Genomic DNA, 24,134 nt, shown 5'->3' with positions numbered 1-24,134 from the left:
TATAAATTGGATGATGAGCTTCAGATCTTGGGCCGGATTGAGGGGGCTCGCCATATTTGGGGATCATTTATGCTGGGGGGTGGGGGGGATATCTTGGCTCAGAAGCCCAGTACTTGGTTTGTCTTTTTTCAAGTCTAATTTTGAAAATCAAAAAAACTAGTTAATAAATCAAAACTGGACGAAAAAATGAGGTAGGTTGATCTTTTGATACCACATTGGAAGTGGTCCGCACCCACACAGCCAACGGATAGCAAAGTCAGTACCACGGCGCGCGTGGACAGCAGAAGCGTGCGTGTCCACGAAGATGGGGACCACGTGTCCTCAAGCAGCATCACAACAACAGCGCAACATCAACAACAGCAAACACAACAGCACATCAACAACAGAAAACACAACAACAGCACAACATCAACAACACATCAACAACAGCAAACACGACGACAGCACATCAACAGTACATCAACAACAGCAAACAATGACAGCACATCAACAACAGCACATCAACAACAACAAACACAACGATAGCACATCAACAACAGCAAACAAAACAGCACAACAACAACAGCACGATATTAACAACAGCAAACAAAACAATAGCACAACAGCAAACTCAACAGCAGCACAACATCAACAACTCGAACCGACTTGACGCTCTCTGCCCCAGTCACCGATGACAGCGCATGTGCAACTATCTTGTTACGTGCGGTTTGCCACTTCATCGAGCACGTGGCAGCTCCAAATTAAAATAAATACATAAACATTCGCCATGTGGTGAAAAAGAACCAAATATCCCGGTTCGAACACTGGCTAGTTCCTGTCTATGTAGAGTTTGTCGTCTCCCTTACCATCGCCATTCTTGCATGCATTTTCCTCATGGTTTCTCCAGTTCCCTGCCATAGGTAAAAGCACGTCAGTGTGTTGCGGGGGTGATGCATCCCACCTAGTGTGGAGAAAATACCATTTGCAGGGGGCCCTCAGCAGTCGTGCGATATAATCTTCCAAAGAACTGTCCACCAATATGGAGTGATGTCTTGATTTGAAGCTTTCGTGACTGCATGAATCCATACTCTTTGGTTCTTTCGGTAAAGTCACGTAGGTAGAAAAATATAATTATTTTTTGTTTTATTTAATTTTCTACCTACGTGACTTTACCTAAAGAACCAAAGAGTATGGAGTGATGTTACAGCTGCGTTATGTAAGCCGCGTTCCAAATGTGCGGGCTGTCCGTAACACTCGATAGCGCCCATGTATGTTAGGATCAATCTTGCTGCTATCTTCATTGGAACACTTTACAATCCACTGTTTTGTTATCGTTGTCGTCACCGTATCATCTCCCCGACAGATGGCCTAAACGCTCAACTGAAAAATTCACCCACTCCACCGTCCGCTTAACCCACCTCTTCGAAACTAAAGTCTACTTTCTAGGAGAAAGGACTTTTTGTGGATGTTTGCCAATTCATGACATTACCGGCACATTTAGATTACAAAATTAATCAAAATTGACTGTTGTCATCCCATGAGGAAACATAGCAGTGAGCGCCACTGCAATCCACCGGTTCACCTTGAGAGAACACTTCACGACATTAATCTTAAAGTAAAAAGTTTATTGAGAAAATAACACTACATTTGATAAGACAAACACTGGGATGCCGAGCTCGAAGCTACAACCTCAATGCAGTCAAGCGCAGATTGTAAAAACGTACAATGTACACTCGGCTACCACTCCATACGCAAGTGTCGAGTTTGCTGGGACCCCAACCCTCCTCTCAATCTGTCACTTTCGGGGTGTAAAAGTCAATGGCCAAGACTCTCATTCCAATCTGCTCATATGTATAGGTCGCTCCACTTCTAAGCTTCTCTACGGTGACTCAACGTGTCGACCGCAATATAAAAAACACAACTGCACTTTGCAACCACCGGTAAAAATCGAGGGATTGCCTCTCAACCCGCAGTGCTTCGGTTTAACGGCAAATAAATGAACCTTGCACATAACAAACTTGACTTTTGAGCAGTTGGCAGCCGAATGGACAGACAGCCCTTAAAAAACTCTGCATAATCCACGTCTATCAGCAGTGAACATAAAAAATAACAACGCAATGCGTAACACTTAATGGCTGTCTTGAACACCATATCACAGCGTGCCTAGTTTCATTGGTTTTAACATCTAACTTTTTCGTTTGCTTGATTGCAGGCTTGGTGTCTCTTCGGGAGGCCAAGACGTGGCCTTTCGGCCAGTGTCATCAGGGCAGCCTCCAGCTCATGATCACCACCAACAACCCAACCACATCCCCACTAGTGACGCTCACCTCACGACACGTTGTTCACACTCCTCCATCGACCGTGTTCTCATCACGACGCCGTTTCCAGGAATATCCCAAACTCTCAAAAGCCAAAAACCACGGCTTGCCTACTTAATGAGGGGGAAAAAAAAATCTAAATTGTTATCCTCATGTCAACTCATCTATACACCTCAGTGTCCTTGAGTTAACCAGGATATCAAAACATATTGAGACTCGTGAAACACCATTGCCTCTTCTACAAGGGTGACCTCCTGCACGCGAGTGTCAAATTCTTTAATGCAAAAGTGGCAAGAGTTATGAAATATTCACGCCGTTCGTAACCCTGAGCTCTCGTCATTCTACCCCAAGGCTCAGTTCAAACCGATCGCCCCTTTGGCAACGCCTCTGGATTTCCCGACAAAAAAACCTCGGCAAATCCATGGCCAGAAACGTATTCATGCGCCGCAATAACTTCCACGTTCAACTATTCAAACCCTCGCGTTCGCAGACTCCAAATCAAATGTCGCACGGTAAGGGCCGCTGCTGTTGCTGCAACGCACAAATGGGTCTTCGCTCGACACCTGCTCACCACAGTGCTCGTCACTGCGTGCTCATTCACCTGCATCTGTGAGTGGCCCCTGTGGCCTCATGCCCTCAATTTGTTCTCCAGATCCCACTTGAGAATACAAAATAATTCCTGTTTTTCACAACCTCCTTCACTCTCCATTGCTGCTGCTGATTATGATAACCGTTCGGCTTTCTCAACCTGAAATCCCCACTTCCACAGATTGTTCCCTTCACTCTGCACATAATAAAACACATATTTCGAGAAACCTTCTCCCCCCCCCTGGCTGCTTATTCCTGTCACATATATACCGCACGAATCCTCGCGCACCATGTTCCCACGTTTAACCACGTCGCACATCTACGGCATATCGATACCATTGACTTTGGCCGCTTTATATATATAAAAAATTAACTGGAGTTAATGCATTTGTTGTCATTGTACGCGCGCGGTTATTGTAACGCACAAAATTAATTCTTGCAGTTATTGCTAAGGGCCTCAAACTCGAGAGAAATGGGCAATTTCCTCGTGTTTCAATGGAGTTCGAGGGTGAGTCGGGGATTAGATTTTGTCCCCCACGGCGTGCTGCGACGGGCGGCGCTCTGGTTTGCGACGCTTGCCGATGATGACTCAACGCAGCAGACATCTGGCGGAGGTCTGGCCTGGCGGGACATCGCTCTCAGTCTAGGCAGAGTTGAGGGTAACCCTGCGGAGCGTTCCGCCTGGACAACCGCGCTGGGGAGCGCTCCCAGCGAGGTCATACATTTCCCTCGCAGCACTGCTCCTTTATTCAATGAAGTGTCACGCTACGTGCTGCACCTCCTACGCCTGCTACTTTTTTTCCCTGTGAGCAACGCGAGGAAACACCGGTAATCACCGGGCTTAAACGAGGTCTCCCAACACAACAACAGCAACAGGCATAAATCCGTCGCCTTTTCGCACCTCTCTCGTTGACTGGCATCTGACGGGCTAAAAAAACTAAACACAGCTCCACCACGTCAAAACTTTCACCATCGCACAGAAAACAACTGCACGAACGCCTATCATTACATAATTGGGAGAACGGCAATGTCCACGCTTCGTGATATTCCTGATAAGTCGCCCACTCTCCCATACACCAACTGTAAGAGTGCAAGTCGCCGCAAATACTGCTTGGAGCGGACGCCGTTTTACCCTGAGCGGATGCGACGGCGCGGGTGGGCCCGGCGTACATCCGCACCGGGAACATTTCACCTCACTGGCTCCCCAATTTCACTTGAAGATAATGGACCATGTCGCGCTGTACATGGGACACTGTGGCACTGAATGATGTACAGCCCAAATTTATAGCAATGCATCCTATATTCTTAGGTTTTTTCGGTTAAGTCACGTAGGTAAAAATTAAAATTAATAAGCGTAAAATAAAATAAATAAATTGGAGAAACGAAACGTCATGTTTCTGATCGTGTCCGCGAGCACAAGTCAGATCTGAAACACGGCAGAACTGATTCTTCGGCCATTGCCGATCATTGCTACAACTCTGTGGGCTCTCATGAAATTGTCTTTTCCGAGACCAAGGTGCTCTGCAAACCTCCTGGCTACCATCAAGGTTTGTACACGAAGCCATACAAATATACAAACACAGACATAATTTCAACCGTGATAATGGTTACAAACTGAGTAATCATTGGAAAGATGTGATTAACCATGCAAAAAAGATTTAACTACACTTATTTGGACCATCTTATTTGACAGAAAACTATTACAGGTTACTCATAGACAGCCAGTTTTGTTTAACCATGTTTAGCTTTCTACCAGGTTAAGCTTGCTTTTTTCACATTTTTGTTATGTAGGCCAGGCGTAGTCACAAACCGAACCTCTCCATAATAAAGGCTCAGTCTTTTGTTATGCAGTCTATTCATAGTCTCAAGCCGCACCTTTAATCATTGGAAAGATGTGATTAACCATGCAAAAAAAGATTTAACTACACTTATTTGGACCATCTTATTTGACAGAAAACTATTGCAGGTTACTGATGGACAGCCAGTTTTGTTTTACCAGGTATAGCTTTCTACCAGGTTTAGCTTTCTTTTTTCACACTTTTGTTATGTAGGCTAGGCGTAGTCACAAACCGAACCTCTCCATAATAAAGGCTCAGTTTTTGTTATGCAGTCTATTCATAGTCTCAAACCGCACCTTACCATAATAATAAAAAGTGGGCCATTCCTGCCCCCCCCCTCAACCATTATATATACGGAGTGGTATCTCCTGTAATCTCTCATTTATTTGATACAGCTGTCGGGCTGTGACGGTTCCACCTGAAGACGGAAGCTTGTGTTGCCTCCGAAACGTCGTGATTTTTATTTTATTTTACTTTTATTAATTTTTATTTTTTACCTACGTGACTTTACTGAAAAAATCTAAGAATATGAATCCTTGCAGTCACGAAAGCTTCAAATCTAGAATTAATGCATCCTATAGTTACAATTATATTGGAGTTCTCCTACTCTCTATCAAAAAAAAGTCCACGGCAGCATAACGGTGCATTTCCGATTGACGCAAGTTGATTTGCCGCCTGTGTTGGTGAAGGAGTTATAAAGATACTGGGGGACAGAGAAAAAAACACACACACACAGAGGTAAGAGAAGAATGTGAATCATTGAACCAGGAGGAGGAATACAATCTGGATTGGGCAGGTGGTGAGAGGGAATGAGCCGAAGGAGATGGTTGGGCAGGTGGTGGTGGTCAGAAAGAATGACCTGAAGGAGGTGATTGGGCAGGTGGCAATGACAGGAAATGACCTAAAAAAGTTGATGGGGCAGGTGGTAGCGAGAGGGAATGAGCTGAGGTAATGAAGGGAAAATTGTTTGATAAAATACGGAGAGGTAGGACAGAGCGATGCCAACAAGATGAAGAAAGTAGCAGCAGCATACCAAACATGGAGGAGAGAATTTTGACTCAGATTCTTCCACGGACAGAACACCGAATCAACAAATGACAATGGTGGAAGCAACGTCTCAGCCGCATGCGCCAGCCTCACGTTGCGGTTGAGGTATCCCTCGATTTACGGAAAGTATGCGTTATTCAAAAAACGCACGTAAAAAGCAAGATTTCCTAAATCTGAATGGCAATTCCCATTAATTAATCCTAATAATTAGCGATGTGTTTTGGACGACTCTACTCCTAGCCTTAAACAATACACATCTATATCATTTCACAATACAAATAATAATAAAGAGGAAGTTTAACACGTGGAAGGCTTTCGCGACCAATATTATCTACAATAGAGGGGTTTTATTTTGGGTTAGATCGCGTAAATATAAATTTCGTTAAAACCCGCCACCACACGACACAGCCAATTAGTGCCGATTAGTTACTTGTTCAGCACTAACCGGTGTGTTGGAGAGTAAACCCAGTACAACATTTATAACTGCCGTAAATGTTGTGGCTTTACATTTTGTTTAAATGACAAATATAACTAATTCGCTGTGTTGGGTGGTGGCGGGTTTAATGACACATTTATATTTACGTAATCTAACCCAATAAAAAAACCTTCATTATGAATAATAAAGAACATAAATATTAAAACGATTGAATGATTAATTGAAAACAAAAATAATTCACCTTTTTCAGGGAACTCACCAAAGGAACTGCTCAAAATTGGAATGACTGGCGAGGCGATGTGGAGGGGTTACGGTTGCGCCGTCATGATGACGCAGACTCCCTGGGTGACTTCTCGTTTGATGACCTCACGGCACGTGGCCATAGTGAAATTTCGTTAAAGCAGAAACATCCGCTTGAGTGAATCGAAAGTGTCCATGATTTGTCAATTGCGTTCACGCGAAATTTCGAAAGAGCCAAATGTTCGTAGATCGATCGATACCTCTGACGTGGCTATGAGCCGCTTCTCATGCTGGCGACTGTCAATTTCCATTGGGTTTGGCGACTTGTGCTTAGTGTCTCCATTACCAGCGACGCGGCACAAAGACACGCAAGCGTACGCTCTTCAGCTACTTATCAACGCCCAAATCTGCTCGCATTGTGGATAGGCTCCGCCATCTGCCCGGGTTTAACCCACAGAATACGGGAATCTGAACCTGTGTTCGGGAGGCAGGAATTGATTTGGAACCGAGATATGGTAATGGTATTGTGCTGACCTTTATTGCAATAAACTGCACAGTTTTGATAATAGGCGGAAGTGTTCGTTCATTCGTTTCTCAATCTGCTTGTCCTAGTGAGGGTCGCGACGGCAGCATGTCGAGTAGGGCGGTCCAGACCTCCCTTTCCCTGGCGACAGACCCTAGCTCCTGGGGAATTCCCAGGCGAGCCGAGCGACATAGTCCCGCCAGCGTGTCCTGGGCCGGCCCAGGGTCTTCACCCAGTGGGATGTGCCCGGTAGAGTTCCTAGGGGGAATCTCTCGGGGAACATCCTTACCAGGTGTCCGTACCACCTCAACTGACCGAAGTGCTGACCGATCTATCCTGGTTTAGTGTACAGTGGAAAAGGTAAAAACTCATGGTTAGGAAATGGCCCACATTGCATTCCTTTCTCTGTCTCTCAAAAACTGCGAGGGAATGAAAAGTTAATGTGGCTTACATTATGGGTGCATCCGAGCTGCCTTAGAATGACCTGCGGGCCCTGACAAAGAGCATACGTGCCTGAGAGCGAGATTTGTTTTCAACACGAGAGAAGGGCGCCTTCAAATCCACGGCAGTAAAACAAGCAATGTTTTTTTTTGCACAGGCCCACGCCTCACTGGACGATATGAGCACGAGTGCAGAGACGCCTGTGCGTGGGGGGTTGGAGATCCCTGCTGCTACATTTGAGACACTGAGATAATACAGTCTATACACAAAAACAGTATCATAACAAACCAGTAAAATCTGGTTTTGTACCTTGGTAAAAACATATTTTTCCAGTCAATGCCGCTACCCAGCGGTATTATATGCATATTGGCAAGTCCCGCAGGGCCACAGAATGTGTGCAGACAAGGCCGCCCCCTGTCACCTGACTGCACGCACCCTCTACCCAGAACTCCTCACTCACTGTTTAACAGAGGACAAGGCCTAGAGTATAGGTATGGATGTTGCAATTCTTTCGCACCGTACGTAGCCAACCGTGCTAATCGGAGGCGTGGTGTGTCGAGAAATCGCGAGACAAAGGCAGTCGGGTGTGGTGCTGGCCACCCACTGTACACAACAAACAGAAATCATCCACACCAGAATGTAATGCACGGAGAGCTTGGGAGTGGAGTCATGGGAGGGGAGATGACGGTGTTGATCTACTCTCGCGCAGAAGGCTGGGATTGCAGTGTAGGGCCACATTTATGGATGTGCTCAACTGCTTCCAAATTTATTTAAAGGAATTTCGTGAGGGAGTTACATTGTTTTATGGTGCAAAATTTAGGAAACCTCTTATCATACTTGAGAGAGTATGTGAATTGGGAAATGGACTCCAGGCAGAAAATTGTGCATGCTCATCCTTGCTACATGCCATCAGTGACACAAGGGAATGGTTCTTAATGCCCAAATCTTACGCCTTATCATTGTTAACTCAAATTTATTAAACGACACGACGCAAAATGAATGACTCCAGTTGACAGTGGTGGGAGCGCTCCTGGCGGTACAGCTGCTGTGGCGAGATGTTAACTACCTTGCCTGGTATACAGGCCGTGGGTTCCATCCCAACCCTGACACCTGTATATTTGGAGTTTGCATGTTCTTCCCGTTGTCGCGTGGATTATTCTCCGGGTCCTCCTCCACCGCGTACCTCTGGTTTACTTCTGGACACTTTGTGTGTCGCGCGCGCAACGTGGGTATGCGCCCGTCATGCGCGCGGTAAGCTCGAGCGATAGCCTCGTGCGGGCGGCAGACGTCTGCCCGCACCGCACGCCACCGCGTGATGCCTCACCTCGTGCCGGCGCGCGGTGGAGCGGCCCCGGAAAGGCGAGCGCTGCCGCCCTCGGAGAGGTCCGAAAGGAGCTTCTCCCAGCTAAGCGCTCACAACCCACTGCTGTGCTCTGCGCTTGCCGCCTGTCCCGACATCACTGGTGGCGGCCTCGTGCTCACCTGTGGGCCCCGGCGACGCAGCCACCGCAGAATCTGGCGATCCGCCAGCGAGTGTGGGATCCGACCGTGCCTCGCAGCTGTGCCAGGCCGCAGGCCTGCACCGACGCAGGCAAAATACCTGACATGGGGGTCAAGGTGTTTAAGCTCCAGGCCTCATTGGCAGCATCTGAGGGCTCAATTCGGTGCCATAATGCGACCCGGAGCGTAGGAGAGACGGAGGCAAGAGAGAAACTGAAACTTGTGCTCCCTCACACTTTTAACTTTCCCACCGATTGGTGGCAACTCGCCAACCCTGCACCTGCCCCCAAAGAGCCTTCTCTGCACACATTCCATGCCCCTGTGGGATTTGCCAATATATAATAAGACCGGTGGACGGCGACAGTGTATTGAAAAATTGCATTATAAAAAAAAATAAAACGTATTTAATATTAAACCGCGATGTACAAGTGAGAAATGAAGCCATTTGTGAGGTCACAGGTTCCGGAGGTGCCATGGTCCATCACGTCTCCCCCCCGGGTTTCCCCGTGGCGTGTACATTAACAGCACTTTGTGAGTTTTCCAGTTCCATTGTGTTTTCTTTCGCAGCCCTTGCGTTGCGTAAAAGCCATCAGAGAACATGTTTTTTTCCGCGCTCGCGCAACGATCCGTACCGGACGCTTGGAACGCGCGACGCGGAATCCATCTCTCTCTCCCCGCGCTTCTCCGATGAACTCCGCCGCCCTGCACCCCCCCCCGCCTCCCCCCCTAGCACACGTACGGGCAATGGCCGACGTGCGCCTGCTGATGCTTGTTCAGATTGTGCCTCCGTGAGAAACCCTTGCCGCACTCCTTGCAGAGGTAGGGCTTTTCTCCCGTGTGAGTCCTCTGGTGCCTCTTGAGATGCGAGATCTGTGAGAAACCCTTGCCGCAGTCGTCACACACGTGCGGCCTCTCGCCCGTGTGCGTCATCTGATGCCGCTTCAGGTAGGAGATGCACACGAACCCCTTGCCGCACACTTCGCACGTGTGCGGCCTCTCCGAGGCCTCCGCTGCAACAGAACATGGGGGGAATGTCTGTCCATGAGGATTCTCGTTGTGTGCGTGCGAGCGACATGCGTGCGTGGTGGAGCGGTTAGTGTGCTGTGCTACAAACCTGGCAACCTGAGTTTGACTCCCGGTCACGGCCAAACATCGGTTATGAATATCTAAACCGGTCCTGGGCCTGGCAAATTTTTATTTTGTATTCTTATTGTTATTTTTTATATCTTTTTTACCAGGTAAGGCCCCACTGAGCTATTTTCACTTTTTCAGAAGTGACCTGGCCACAAATAACAGCTCAAAGAAGTGGCTCATCATGTGGAAATGTATAGCAGCCAGATACTCTAAACGCATGTTTCTAAATGTGGAGGCCACCCCGGTTATTGCAAATCTGGCAAGCCACCCCAGTTATTGTTGGGTGTACGGCACAAGTAAAATACTACACACCATCCTCTTGACCCATGGTGGATGCTAAAGATCTCCGTGATATTATTAAAAGTGAGTCGGCCATCGTGCGCCGCCAGCATCATGGTCGAAATTCCCGACACCTCCGTTGAGCACGGTTGGCTATGTACGGTGCGAAAAAGTATAACGTGCATACATACAAATGACAAAAATTACAGCGGATATTAATTGGGATTACACGCGGCAAAATCGCCCCCCCCCACGGTCAAACTACAGCAGAACTATGTGAGACACAGAGGCGCCTTCCTTCGTCACGGCTGTCCTGCGCTAATGAGAACGATAGCGTCCATAGCGAGCACACATGATCGTCAGCGTGTGACAGACGCAACATCCCCTGCGGCTGGGCCAATGCCAACGGTTCGATCCCACTCAGCCTCAGCTTTCCTCGCTCGGCGATCCGACACGGCAGCCATTTCCCCTGGAGACTCGGCCACTATCCTCTAAAATAAAAAAAACGTCGGCCATTTCTCCCCTTCTTCCACTGCTTTTCACCCTATTGCCCTCCCTCATCCCTGGCTTTTCCTTAGTATGCCACTAACTCTTCTCCTCCTGCCTTTCGAAAGCTTCATCTTTCCCCTCGTGCGAGGGTCCCCACTTGCTTGGGGCAGCGATGGCGGGGCCCTAACCCCGCTTTGTTCCTCCCCCTTCACGTGATTCCACCGTGCCGGAACAGATGTCCACCGGCTCTCTCTGTACCCTGTTGTTAGAACTTTTCAGTGTGGTTTGCCGAGGGATCGCATGTTGCTGTAAAACAATTAAAACAAAAAATATAAAAAGCAAATAAATGATCTCACCTGCGCAATCCTTGCCGTGATTCTCTCCAACGTCTTGCCACATGTCCCTCGCAGCCTCGTTGCCCTCCTGCTTGACGAAGGTGTCTTCGCGTGCGGCAGGGACGGACGGCGGTGCGTTTCCACGCACACGTCACCACAAGACAAAGTTAGCGTCGAGGAGGTCATTATCGGTTCACCGCGTATTACAATTTAACCCTTTCCGATGATGTACGCATACGTACGTGTATGTCATCGAAACAGAATCGGAAAAAAACTGAAATTAAATAACCTTATCGGTACCAAGGCTCCCACAAGGCCATGTGGAGGGCGTGTGGCACAGTTTGACAGCAGCTATCGTAGAGCGCAGTGTCGTGTCGCTACGGTTCTATGTGGTTATTATAATGTCTTTAAAAACAACGGGGATACGCCTCTCTAAATAAAATTAACGCTGAGCCGCCTGCACGTTCCAAGATTCAGCCGTGAACGGGACTCCCACGCTGCAATTTGCAGATGTCTCAAACCCGTTCAAATGAAGTTCGCTCTGCGGTATTTTCTCTTCCGAAATGGACGACTGTCAACAAGCCCAGAATCGCGAAAATCAAATCCCACGAAGAACCATGGCAAAGACACTTGGCGATCACTCCATGCCAATCATGGGAAAAAGCAGGAAAATAAGCGCAAAAGTGTCAATGGCCTAAGGTCAGGGGACGAAATAAAGTAATAATAATACGAGAGTTTAGTTTCATATATTGTAGTGTCGTCGTTCATGCAAATTTGCATCTCTCACAATTGCCGGGGAACCACAGAACGCGAGCAGGAAGGCAGCAGCAAGCAGGTGGTGAGTCGGTTCCTACCAATAGATGCCCAAGCTCTGCAGATGTGTTTAGCCAATTAACAAATGTGTAGACATGTGCCGCCGGATGCGGGGACGCCACGTTGGTACTCCTGAGAATGCCAGACACGCCTACTAATGGCACTATTCACAATCCTACTCCTACGCTTTGCTGTCTCCGCAAAGAGGAAGTGGCAGTGGCCATGGGCAACTGTGTGACGGACAGGTATCATAAGCAGCACTTCCACCGCTGCTGAAAACCACATGCAACCTATGACCAATGAAAAGTAGAATGTTTAAACATATAAGCCATAATACTTCACGTTGTATGCCATGCTTACCTCATTGGACATCGTCAATATGGTACGAACATCTCATCTTTAGAGCGATCGCAATTCATTTTGCGTACGTCAGAGCACCTTGCGTAACATCTCATCTCAACACATTAGAAACGGGGGCCACCTCCAATGACAGCTGTCTCTGTGGGGACAGGGTGACTCCGCAACTGGCCTACGATCTGGTATTAGGTATCCCAATAGAGGAGCAATGATTGCTGCTGTGTATAAATCCAAATCGAGTAAATTGCAGGTTAATTTTTGAACGTGGCAAATCTGGACCTTCACACCAGCACATGACATCACGGGAATGACATCACGGGATCTGTAAAGTCGACAGTGAAGCAGATGGTGCTCGGTATATTTACAGTGCATGCAGCCGCATTATCAATCAGGGTGGCCGCTGGGTTTGAAGGGTGGACCTCTGCACCAAGCAACAAGCACACTGCCGCTGGGCCGTGTCACATACAGGAGTGTTATGAAGACTGAGGATTGGAGGAAAACGTGAACCGCCAAGAGGACATCAGCCTGCACCTACGCCGTGGACCAGACTGACCGAGCAAGAGATGCAGGTTTCACGAGGAGAGGCCTTCGCAGTTACGGTGAAGTGCCCGATAACGGCCTTCAGTGATGTCAACGCGACATCGTTCCGTGCGTGTAGTGATGTCACGACAGCGGTATAATATCAGTCATTATTTATTTATGCACAATTAAACAGCACGAGGTGCACGGCCTAGGAACATATCAACTCCCTCCCATCCATTTAACACGTAGTAAGTTTTCGCGACCAATATTATTCATAAAAGGTTGTTTTTTGGTTAGATTGCGTAAATATAAATGTGTCGTTAAACCCGCCAACACCCGACATAGACAAAACGTGCCAATTCGTTACTAGTTAAGCACACCGGTGTATTGGAGAGTAAACCCACATTTACAATTCAAGAACCATGACGTTCCGCCAATAATTACAACCAGCCTCATCAGGCAACAGCCAGAGTTGTGGAGAAATCCTCCTGTTTCGATCTCCCATCTGTCTTTTTTCCTCAGCCCTTGCAATAACCTTGGTCAATCTAAGAAACGCACCATCCCCATTGACCTACTCCACTTAGGTATGCCCCCGTGCTCTACTTCGTGCGCTCGTGCTGCATCGACGGCTGCAATGCTCCTGCTGTTGCACACAGGGAGCTCCTCACTGCTAGTCGCCCTCCCAGCAGCAGCTCCATGGGTGCCGCCCGCCCCAAAATCCCCCCCTCCTAGTCTGCTCAACAGCAGCAGAGAGATTCGGGCCACCATTCTTAGTCACGGCTCAGCTCAGGCTCGGCTCTGGCTCAAGTGATCCGGCTCAAAGCCATCATGCGCTTAAGTTGAGCCAGCTCCATGAGCACGGTATCAGAGCTACGGTCAGGATTTACATGAGCCTGAGACAGGCCATAGCTGAGCCGCTCGTGGAAGCAACCGAGTGACGGCTCAAGACTTAGCGGAGCCATGTTGGAGGCCGTGTCAGAGCTGCGCCGTGACTGAGACCGCAGCCTTGAGTGCGTGAATTGCAGCGTCGCCTGGCACGTAGTCCTCACAAAGTCCTCTCACAGCACTCACAGGACTGCCCAACGCTGAGTGGCCATGGCTGTTATTTCTCTTGTTGATCAACCTCCCTCATTCACCGCTGCCTTCACAACCTCCTTCACCACCTACTCATTCACCACCGCCTCCTTAACAATCTCATTCACCGCCTCCTTCACCACCTATTTCAACACCTCCTTCACCACCTCCTCGTTCACCACTTTGGTCACCACCGTGTTGTGCTCCAAGTACCTTGTTCCTCGGCGCAGAACGCTGGAGCGCCCATCTCTTCCCAGCCCGGCCGGTCGCTCCCTGTGCCTTCGTTTGCCGAGCCCGAGTCTTCTACTGTGGTCAAGAAGGAGCGAGTGTTACCACCACACACGGTCCCTTCAGCCGAGCGGCAGAGAAGAACATCTCAGTCGTCTTCTTGGTTCTTTCGGTAAAGTCACGTAGAAGGGAAATAATAAAATAATAAAAATCAAACATAATAAAATAATTCTCACGACATTTCGGCTACAACGCAAGCAGCCGTCCTCAGGTGAAGAACAGGTCTGTCGGAAAGACAGCGCCTGAATGAAACACCACCAGGCTTGGAGCTTATATTTAAGCTGGGTTGGAGGGGGAAGAGTGCCTTGACAAAATAATTTGCATATCAAGAGGAATTTAGCATATTTATGGGTAATGCAGATATGGGATTAGTCATTACTTGTGGAATGCGTAAGAGGTGGGCGGGGGGTTTCAAAGTCATAATATGCCCGTGCATCTTGCAGGATTAGCAGCATCAAAGGGAGGGAGTAGGGTTAGCATTAATAAAGGGAAGGAATGTTAATAGTATGGAGCTGCAGCAACTAATATGCTTATAGACTATACATTGTAATATTACACTATGTATTATTCTACCCACCCTACTGTACAATTCCTCTTGATATGCAAATTATTTTGTCAAGGCACTCTTCCCCCTCCAACCCAGCTTAAATATTTTATTATGTTTTATTTTTATTATTTTATTATTTCCCTTCTACGTGACTTTACCGAAAGAACCAAGAAGATGAATCCCTGCAGTCACGAAAGCTTTAAATCGAAATTTAACATCTCAGTCGGTTACACGGTGGCTCGCTCTCTTGTGCCAGTGGCACTTACACGAAAACTCCTCTTATTTGCGGTAATATATGGGAGATTTATCACGTATATATGTGGGTCTGTGTCTCCATGTGTGGCTCTGTGTCTCGATATCTCTGTGAATGTATTCGTGTCTGTGTGTCCGTGTCTGTGATGTCCCGTGATCATAGCAAGTGCCGCCTATTTACTTGCTGTGGTCACGACCATTGTTTGGAAATTGCGGACAACCTATGCGTATAATATGATGAATCCGCCATGAGACTCTATGAAAAATCATATTAGGCAACCACTTTGCTGAGTATTATGGGTAAAACTGTGGATAACTCCGGATAATACTCAACTCAACTTTTATTTGACTGGGTAAGGCCCACTGAGCTACAAAGCTATTTTTAGAAGTGCCCTGGCCACAAATGATAGCTCAACGAAGTGGCTTATCATGTGGAAATGTATAGCATCCAAATACTTTAAACGCGTGCTCAGAAACTGGAGGACCCGGAAAAACATCCACGCGATCACAGGAAGAACATGCAAACTCCAAATATAAAACAGGTATCATCAGGGTCGATTGAACCCACGACCTCCTGTATACCAGGCGAGGTAGTTAACTTCTCTCCACCGAGGTGCCCTAACAGCAATAGGGCTGCGGATAAAGTAAATGATCCTGTGCATGACACTCTATCAACGGTGTAGGCACTACCCTGCAATTGCTCGCTCACACCGCTGCTGCCCGAAGAACCTACAGAGCCCCCGTCCAAGGGATTTTGGCCTCCCCTGTCGTGTTTACTGGACATCTCGGAAGCAGTGGACGTACCCCCCTCTTTACCCTACCACATGCAGCCTACGAATCGGCTGTGGCGGGTAACCAATTTACAATGCTGGATGGATAGGGACAGGGGGAGATGTTTATAAATCAGCACCATTGTTTCAACTGCCACACCGTGAGATGGATTGAACCGGCGACCTCTGGATGCAAGGTCCGGTGTGGTGCTAACCGTTACACCTCTGTGGCAGCTCCCTTTCATCATGTAAATGTTGGCCAGTGCCAAAACACAGCGTCATGACAGAAATTTCTACTCGTGCCGGCGAGCAGTTGAGCTGCGGGCGAGGTCGGGGCAAGGTTGTGGCGAGGAGCCAGGTTGTGGCGAGGAGCCAGGGTGTGATGGGCCAGGCCTGTGATGTTGGGGTGAAGAGGGCAGGGCCACACGAGGGCAAAGTAGCTTAGGCAAGGCAGCAGCAGGTGCGTCGGGGGCACAGAGAAGCAGTTTAGTCGGCCGGGGAGAGGTGCAATGAGCGGTTAAGCAGACGGAGGCTGCACTAAGACGACAGCCTTGCAGGAATGTCGCAAGTAGCAACAGGAGCTTCAGCAAAAAGTTTCGTTCGTGGCAGCCGGCAGCGGAGGCGCGCAACAGAAGCAACGGCCGCAGCTGGTGCGTAACGCCAAGCACTGAACATTGTCGGCAGCAGCTACTCGGCAAGAAAGAGTGCACGACACACACACACAGAGCACATAACATGGGGGCACAAGAGACAAACGCCCCACGTAACATGTGATACGCACACAATACATAACGGAGAACACAAGACATGGTACACCACTGCACATGACAACACAGGGCAAGCACCCAGCATGGAACACCCAGCATGAAGCATCCAGCATGGAGCAGAGACACACAGAGAAAATACGAGGATATGGAAAGACAGCAGCACACACAATAGAGACACGTGTGGGGGAATGAAAACAAAGATCCCCCGTATAGCCTTAAAAAAACTCTTGGGACAAATGCTGTTACAAACACCTACGAAGGCCAGCACGGCACCATACCCAACTGCCTTTGTCTCTCAAGTGGCGATATTTACAAATTGCACCAGGTACTCAGTTGAGGCTGAGTCGACCAAGGAGAGGCCCAGGACCGACTCAGATAATCATCACCGGTATTGGCCGCGAGCGGGAATCGAACTCGGGTGGCAGGGTTTGTAGCACAGCGCAGGTAACAACTGCACTACACCGCTCCCCACGGACAGCAGCACACACACCCGTGCACATGCACACGCACAGGAAAGTGGCTGAGGAGGAATGTGGGGGAGGGAGCGAGATAGCGGGAACAGGAAACACTCCCCGAGCGAGGCACAGGAGAGACGCGTGGAGAAGAGCAGTGGCAGGGGCAGAGACGCAACAGGAGGCCGCAGGGCAGTGCGGCACTCGAGACTCATGGGGGCACTCCCGTGGGTAGAGTTGTCATGGGCATGGGTCATGGACCACCACCCGAGCTGCCGATCGTCAGCGGAGCGCCGTCAACCCGCTCACAAACTTATAACGCATTCAGCATACGAAGGAGCGCTGGGAGTTGAAAACAACCCTGATGTACATATGTTGAACTTCTTCCGCACAACCATTTCTATCCAAACGCGCAAATAGGAGATGTGGGGGGAAGGACAATAAACTAAACACAAAAAGCAGTTCGAAAAAAATGAGTTTTCAATATAGATTTAAAAGTGAATAGCTCCAGTGGCTTCCTAATTTGGAAGGAAGAGCGTTCCAGACGGCCGCAGAAACGCATCTGCAAGTGCACGATGTAGTGGCCGTCTTTGTTCAATGGCCAGCTAAAAGCCACCGTGAGGATAACCGGAGTTCGCATTATGGGTAATTATGTTAAAGTCTATTTCTCACAAGTGAAGCTTCAACCTCATTATCAGGATGCTGAAGATGCATAACCTGGGCTGTGTGCCCTGAACTGCCCGAGCAATTATTGCTATCATCTACAAGGCCAGCCTTAATTGATCTGCATGTTGAACTTCTTTCGCAGCACCGTACGTAGCTATCCACGCTGAGGTGCGGGGGGGACAACAAACTAAACAGAGCAATTCTAAAAGAAATGAGTTTCCATAAACACCACCACACTATGCAAGTTATGGGTTATAAGGTCAACAACGGTAAAGGTGCATTCCTGCCATTGGGGGGTGGGTGGGGGGTGGTGTTTGCAACCCATTACATCACCGTGGCAGCTCCGCCACTGGATAATGACAGGGACGGAGAATGTCAGATTCAGCACATTTTCCCCCAAAAGCTGACCGCCAAACATTATCACAGGTGCAAAAATATTCTCCGTTGCATTTCGGTTTCACGGATCGGTTTGACGAGCATCATCGTCATCATCATCACTGTGATATAATTTGCGAATACGCAACGGTGGCCCATTTATCGTTGACCACTGGCAAAATAATTCGCCCTGCAGTCAAGTGCTTCATTCAGATTTGGCTGCCGAGGAAGCACCGTTCCACTCGATGGTGAAATACAATTCAGACTCCTATCAACTGCCAATCTATCATCCACAAACCAGATCCTCCGCAGACCGAGACTGATCTATGGATAATGACATTACCCACAGCCAAACACCAATCCACGAGTCAATGCGGTGAACAGCCCCATCAATTACGAGAGTGGCGACGCAGCCCAGCGGCAGCGCATTTGGCGCAAGTCGCGGAGGTTTACAGTTTGAAACCAGCGGCCTCCCCGATATTTCCCGCGGTGTGTATTAACCGTGAACATACTAAGACAACTACGCACCGTGGACCTTAAAGATCGCATTCACGGGGTTAGGCCATCGAGTTCTGGCAGCAGCAGAGTCTAAATTAGCGAGAAAGAAAATTAATTACGACGGCAAATGACTCAATTGAGATTACGCAGGCCAATCACTGACCCCCCCTCCTGGTGGGAGACCAACGCCCACTTGCAGGCTCGGCGCTGCGCTACCCTATGCCGCACGGGAACAGCTGCTAGCGGGACGGGGGGGTGCCCTTTAGAATGGGTTAGGATGAGATTTAAGAAGCGGCTCATCTGCTGTAAAACGCTGAGAGGCTGCGGCGTAAAGGAGGCCGGCCTCTATCAAACACAACTCGTTACCATCACCATCATCATTATTATCATTACTACCATGAGAAGCATCATTGAAACCATGTCACGTAGCGTTAATGGGCTCTCCAGTGACCTAAACATCTGAAAAAGCATGCAACGTGCAGTGACTGCGTACTCGGTAACCCAATAAAACGCATTTGGCCAGGTGACACTGAGGTTACAGGGCCTCAACTCTCAAAGTTCAGCCCAAATACCAGTCACAGGAAAATTCAGCCCTTCACCTACCCCAACTGAATAACATCTGCACCATGTTGTGGACGCTGACGGTGCTTGTATCATGGAAAAACTGGACCCTGCCATATAAATATGTAATTTCCATCACTTGTTCAGGACCACCGAAGGAATAAAGCGTTGAGATCAGCTGATATGCCGAAGCAAATTAGGGGGTGGCATCGTGGGATCATGCAAGATGGCGAAGGTGTTGGAGGGCCTTCATCCAGGAGTGATGACGACAATGATGAAAGAACCACACTTTTGGTTCGCACTGCAATCTTCATATTAAAACCATGAAACTACTTCGTTTGAGAATAAAATAAATAACACCCGAACAAAAATAACACTCACCTCCGATTAGCACGGTTGGCTACTTACGGCTCCAAAGAAGTTCAACATATGTACGTACGTACATAACGCGGAACCGTTTGACACGATTCGCTAGGCCTCACCATGGCTTGAATATTCGTTCATATTTGTGGAGAGGCGGTCGTACTCCGCAGTCTTGTCCTCCACACTGATGGTCCTGGTCGTGCTGGGCACCGCGTCGGCAAATCCCTCGACGTCCATCTCCCCCAGCTTCTGCACGGAGAGCAGCAGCTCGCGGCTGAGGCCGCTGAACAGCACCACCAGTACGTCCAGCAGGCCACCCAGCGCCGCGTCCCGGAGGGCGGCCGTGTCCGATCGTGGCCTCTCGGCCTCCGCCAGGTGCAGCGAGCGCACGACCTGGCGCAGCACGGCGTAGAAGCCGAAGGGCAGGCGGTCGCGCGCCGCGGCCAGGAGCTCGGCACGGACGTGGCCGTCGCCCACGCAGGCGCGCAGGACTCCGTAGTCGCGGATGCCGAGCTCCGAGTCCATGGCCCGGGCCACCTCGGCGTTCACGCCCTGCGCCTTCAGCCACGCCGAGAAGTCCACGCTCGAGTCCACGGCCAGCGCAGAGGCCATCGGTTCAGCTGCGGATAGAGGCGAGCGTTGGCGAGCGTTGGCGTGCGTGGCGTGCTATTATGGTTCACAGTTGATCTGGTTCGAACGTGCACCGTTGGTACTTCGCAAAATGTGTGCTCACTTCGTTCTGGGTGAACTGCTTTTCGTATTTAGTTTGTTGCCCTTGCCCCACACCTACGGTTAGCGCGTTTGGTTACATATGGTGCGAAAGAAGCTCAACATACATGTGAATATCGGTAACAATAAATATGCAGACCTTTCGCCTCGTTCACGTGCATCTTTCCCTCCACACAAAAATACAAGTGTGTTTTTACACATTCCACCACACGACCTTTAAGAAATTCACTTGGATTTGCTGCTTTGTGCTATTTATCTCCGATGAGCAGGGTTGGCTACATACGTTCAACATACATACCTGATTGTTGCATGTGCGCACATAAAGCTTGTATTCTAGACCACTTATAAACCACTTTAGTCTGAGCTCCATCAAAACTGCACAAACTCTCTCCTAAAGCCCTCTCTTCATGGCTAGCAGTCCGCGGGACATTGGGCATTTAGCTCCCGAACACATTGCTGCCATCATATGCAAGTGTGGAAGCAGTGTGCGCCAAGTCTCAATTATGACGGTCAATGAAAGCCGTGACGTATTAAGTCAACTGCTCAAGCAACTGAAGTCATCCTCTGCTTTGGGCTTGAGAATGTGTCAATACAAGAGACTGGCCGGGGCAAAACGGCTTGACGTGTAGTAAAAAACTAAACTTTTTATTTATTTTATCAGGTAAAGCCCACAGAGCAAGTTTAACAAGTAGGCTTTCGCGACCAATATAATCCATGATACAGGTTTTTTTTTGTTAGATTGCGTAAATATAAATGTGTTGTTAAACCCGCTGCCACCCGACAGACCCAATTAGTAAGGTTTGTCATGTAAACAGAACATGCCAATTCATTAATAGTACAGCACACCGGTGTGTTGGAGAGTAAATCCACAACATTTAAAATTGTAAATGTTGTGGATTTACAGATATACAGGCGTTAGGGATGGGATTTAACCCACGACCTCCTGCATACCAGGCGAGGTAGTGAACATGTCGCCACCATGGCACCCATAAACCATGGGCCCTGTGACAGCGTGAGGACATTGCTGCTTGCTGTCGTTACTGTGCTCTCAGCAGGAACTTCCAGCGACAGTCCGGTAATGAAACCAGCATATTGCACATTACACAACTGTAAAAGTTGCCTTTGGGGGTTCAGTATCAACTTTGCAGCACCTCTAGAATTAACCAGGTATGGTGGAATCAGTGGCAAAGGTTTTTTGACCTGTGACCCTGACCTTAAAGACAAAACAGATGTTTTTATAAATGACAAAATTGTTTTCCAACATGTGTCAAAGCTGTATTGTATCACTATCCTAAATCTTACAAAATACTAATTTACAAGAATTACTCTCCCTCACATTAATCAGAATATATAGTTACAATGGAGGAATCCGATGAGCTATCAAGTTATTTTTCACAGATGTCCAGTCGTGTCTCTGCCAAATATATTTGCGTCACTGCCAAAACCACTGGACTACATTGGCTTCGGTCATTACAGCACATGTCAATAAAGCAGTATCACGTATTGTATTATAATTTAGCGGCATGCCCTTATTGCAATGACTTAAAACTACACACAAGTAACTTCCGAACAGATTTAGTTTGTGAACCCGACCCCACTGGGAAGTTGTTGCTGCAAACTTCCCGATGCATGGCAAGTGGCGAGGAGACTTCGTTGAGCGCTCGACATAACGAGCGGAGCCATCGGTGTGAGTCGAGATGCCCTGGCTCGCTCTGCCATGCCGAGGTCATAGGTTCACATGAGCAGCGACCCAAATGTAAATGAGAATTAAACTGTTCACGTTACCCCAGTGTATATGAGTGGGATTGTTCACGTGGCCGCAGTGTATATGAGTGGGATTGTTCACGTGACCCGTGTAAATTAGTGGGATTGTTCAGATGACCCCAGTGTAAATGAGTGGGATTGATCACGTGACCCCAGTGTAAATGAAAGTGGGTGTATTAACCTTCAAACCATACATACTACATAGGCCACTGAGAAAGTGACTTTAAAATAATCTTCTGGAGGAATACCGCTCACCAGGCCTACACACTACAGATACCATGACCACGAGCTTACGCCCTACAGGAACATCCCAACGTCACTCTACCAGGCTTCGCACCAACAGGAACACAATCCTAGTCACCCCGTCGTACAACACACCCACCAAACCACACCCCACCATAGTACACTCCACCAATCCACCCCCACCAATCCACCCCCCACCAGTCCACCCCCCACCAATCCACCCCCAACCAGCTCACACCCCACCAATCCACCCCCCACCAGTCCACCCCCCACCAGTCCACCCCCCACCAATCCACCCCCAACCAGCTCACACCCCACCAATCCACCCCCCACCAATCCAACCTCCACCAGTCCACACCCCACCAATCCACCCCCCACCAATCCACCCCCACCAGCTCACACCCCGACCAGCACACACACACACCCCAAACCAGTCGACAACTATAAACAAGTCCACCCTCCCAACTAAAGCACCCCACCACTCAGCACCGCACCCCACCACTCAGCACCGCACACCACTACTTGGCACCGCACCACTTGGCACTGCCCCACTCAGCACCACACACCACTACTTGGCACCGCACCACTTGGCACTGCCCCACTCAGCACCACACACCACTACTTAGCACCGCACCACTTAGCACTGCCCCACTCAGCACCACACACCACTACTTAGCACCGCACCACTTGGCACTGCCCCACTCAGCACCACACACCACTACTTGGCACCGCACCACTTGGCACTGCCCCACTCAGCACCACACACCACTACTTAGCACCGCACCACTTGGCACTGCCCCACTCAGCACCACACACCACTACTTGGCACCGCACCACTTGGCACTGCCCCACTCAGCACCACACACCACTACTTAGCACCGCACCACTTGGCACTGCCCCACTCAGCACCACACACCACTACTTAGCACCGCACCACTTGGCACTGCCCCACTCAGCACCACACACCACTACTTGGCACCGCACCACTTGGCACTGCCCCACTCAGCACCACACACCACTACTTAGCACCGCACCACTTAGCACTGCCCCACTCAGCACCACACGCCACTAGTCCACGCACCCCCCATGGGTTCACCCCGCCAGCACGGCGACCCCTCCACGAGTCCCCCGCCCCCACCGAAGAGGCTACACCACTCCACCTTACCAGCCCCGCCACACAGCCACTGCCGCACCCCCCCACCAGCCCTCGTCCCACCGTAGCGTCACCCGCACGAGTCCCACCCCGACCCCCCCCGACCCCCGTACTTCCCGACACCCCCCAAACCGCAGGCCGAGCGGCCCCCGTCCGCAGGCCGCGTCCCGCACGCACTCAGCTCGGCCCGGCGAGAGAGGAGATGGGAGAGGCTCCGGGTCGTGGTCCCCGCGTGTCTCTTCCTCCTCTTCCTCCCCCGTACGAGACGCGCACGCAGAGATTCACAGACGCACACAGAGACACAACGACACCGCCACCACCACTGCCCACAACACAACCACACCACGACCAGCTGCAGCCACCACCACAAAACCGCGCGCAACGCACAACGCCGCCGCCACGCCGCCCGGGCTGCTGCGCTCACAGAACACGGGGCGCCCCCTGCAGATAGGAAGCCATCACAGCCTCTTCATAGACACCATGGGGCAACCTCCCCACCCTCACACACACCATGTGACAACCTCATCACCCTCACACACACCATGTGGCAACCTCCTCACCCTCACACACACCATGTGACAACATCCTCACCCTCACACACACCATGTGGCAACCTCCCCACCCTCACACATACCATGTGACAACCTCCTCACCCTCACACATCATCATGTGACAACCTGCTCACCATCACACCATGGGGCAACCTCCTCACCCTCACACACACCATGTGACAACATCCTCACCCTCACACACACCATGTGACAACCTCCCCTCCCTCACACACACCATGTGA

At 49.5% G+C, this 24,134-nt stretch overlaps 1 protein-coding gene across 2 annotated transcripts; it reads right to left on the bottom strand.

Annotated features, from left to right (window-relative positions):
* Window positions 1-1,595: 1,595 nt before the first annotated feature.
* On the bottom strand, window positions 1,596-23,747 carry LOC133359409 (zinc finger protein 124-like). 2 transcript variants are annotated; one of them, XM_061577824.1, is made up of 5 exons: window positions 23,519-23,747; window positions 19,572-20,072; window positions 14,127-14,219; window positions 11,169-11,252; window positions 1,596-9,920 (listed from the first exon to the last, which is right to left on the bottom strand). In XM_061577824.1, exons 2-5 carry the CDS (start codon window positions 20,062-20,064, stop codon window positions 9,637-9,639), a joined length of 954 nt encoding a protein of 317 aa, XP_061433808.1. In that variant the 5' UTR covers window positions 20,065-20,072; window positions 23,519-23,747; the 3' UTR covers window positions 1,596-9,636. The 2 variants fall into 2 exon arrangements, with proteins under 2 accessions (XP_061433808.1, XP_061433815.1); XM_061577831.1 differs by lacking the exon at window positions 23,519-23,747 and having other exon boundaries at window positions 19,572-20,875.
* Window positions 23,748-24,134: the final 387 nt, after the last annotated feature.

Source organism: Lethenteron reissneri, chromosome 8, assembly GCF_015708825.2.
Source record: "Lethenteron reissneri isolate LAM-NWPU_2019-01 chromosome 8, ASM1570882v1, whole genome shotgun sequence".
In the NCBI taxonomy this organism is placed as follows: Eukaryota; Metazoa; Chordata; class Hyperoartia; order Petromyzontiformes; family Petromyzontidae; genus Lethenteron; species Lethenteron reissneri.
The sequence above is the reverse complement of the archived record's forward strand: the minus strand, read 5'-3'. Positions and strand labels throughout refer to the sequence as shown.

Excerpts from the sequence above, each read along its gene's own strand:
- LOC133359409 (XM_061577824.1), bottom strand. The coding sequence starts at position 20,064 with ATGGCCTCTGCGCTGGCCGTGGACTCGAGCGTGGACTTCTCGGCGTGG. Across the intron at positions 14,220-19,571 it reads GAACGAATATTCAAGCCATG|TAGAAGACTCGGGCTCGGCA; the intron begins GTGAGGCCTAGC and ends TCTTGACCACAG. Across the intron at positions 9,921-11,168 it reads TCACGGCAAGGATTGCGCAG|CGGAGGCCTCGGAGAGGCCG; the intron begins GTGAGATCATTT and ends GTTCTGTTGCAG.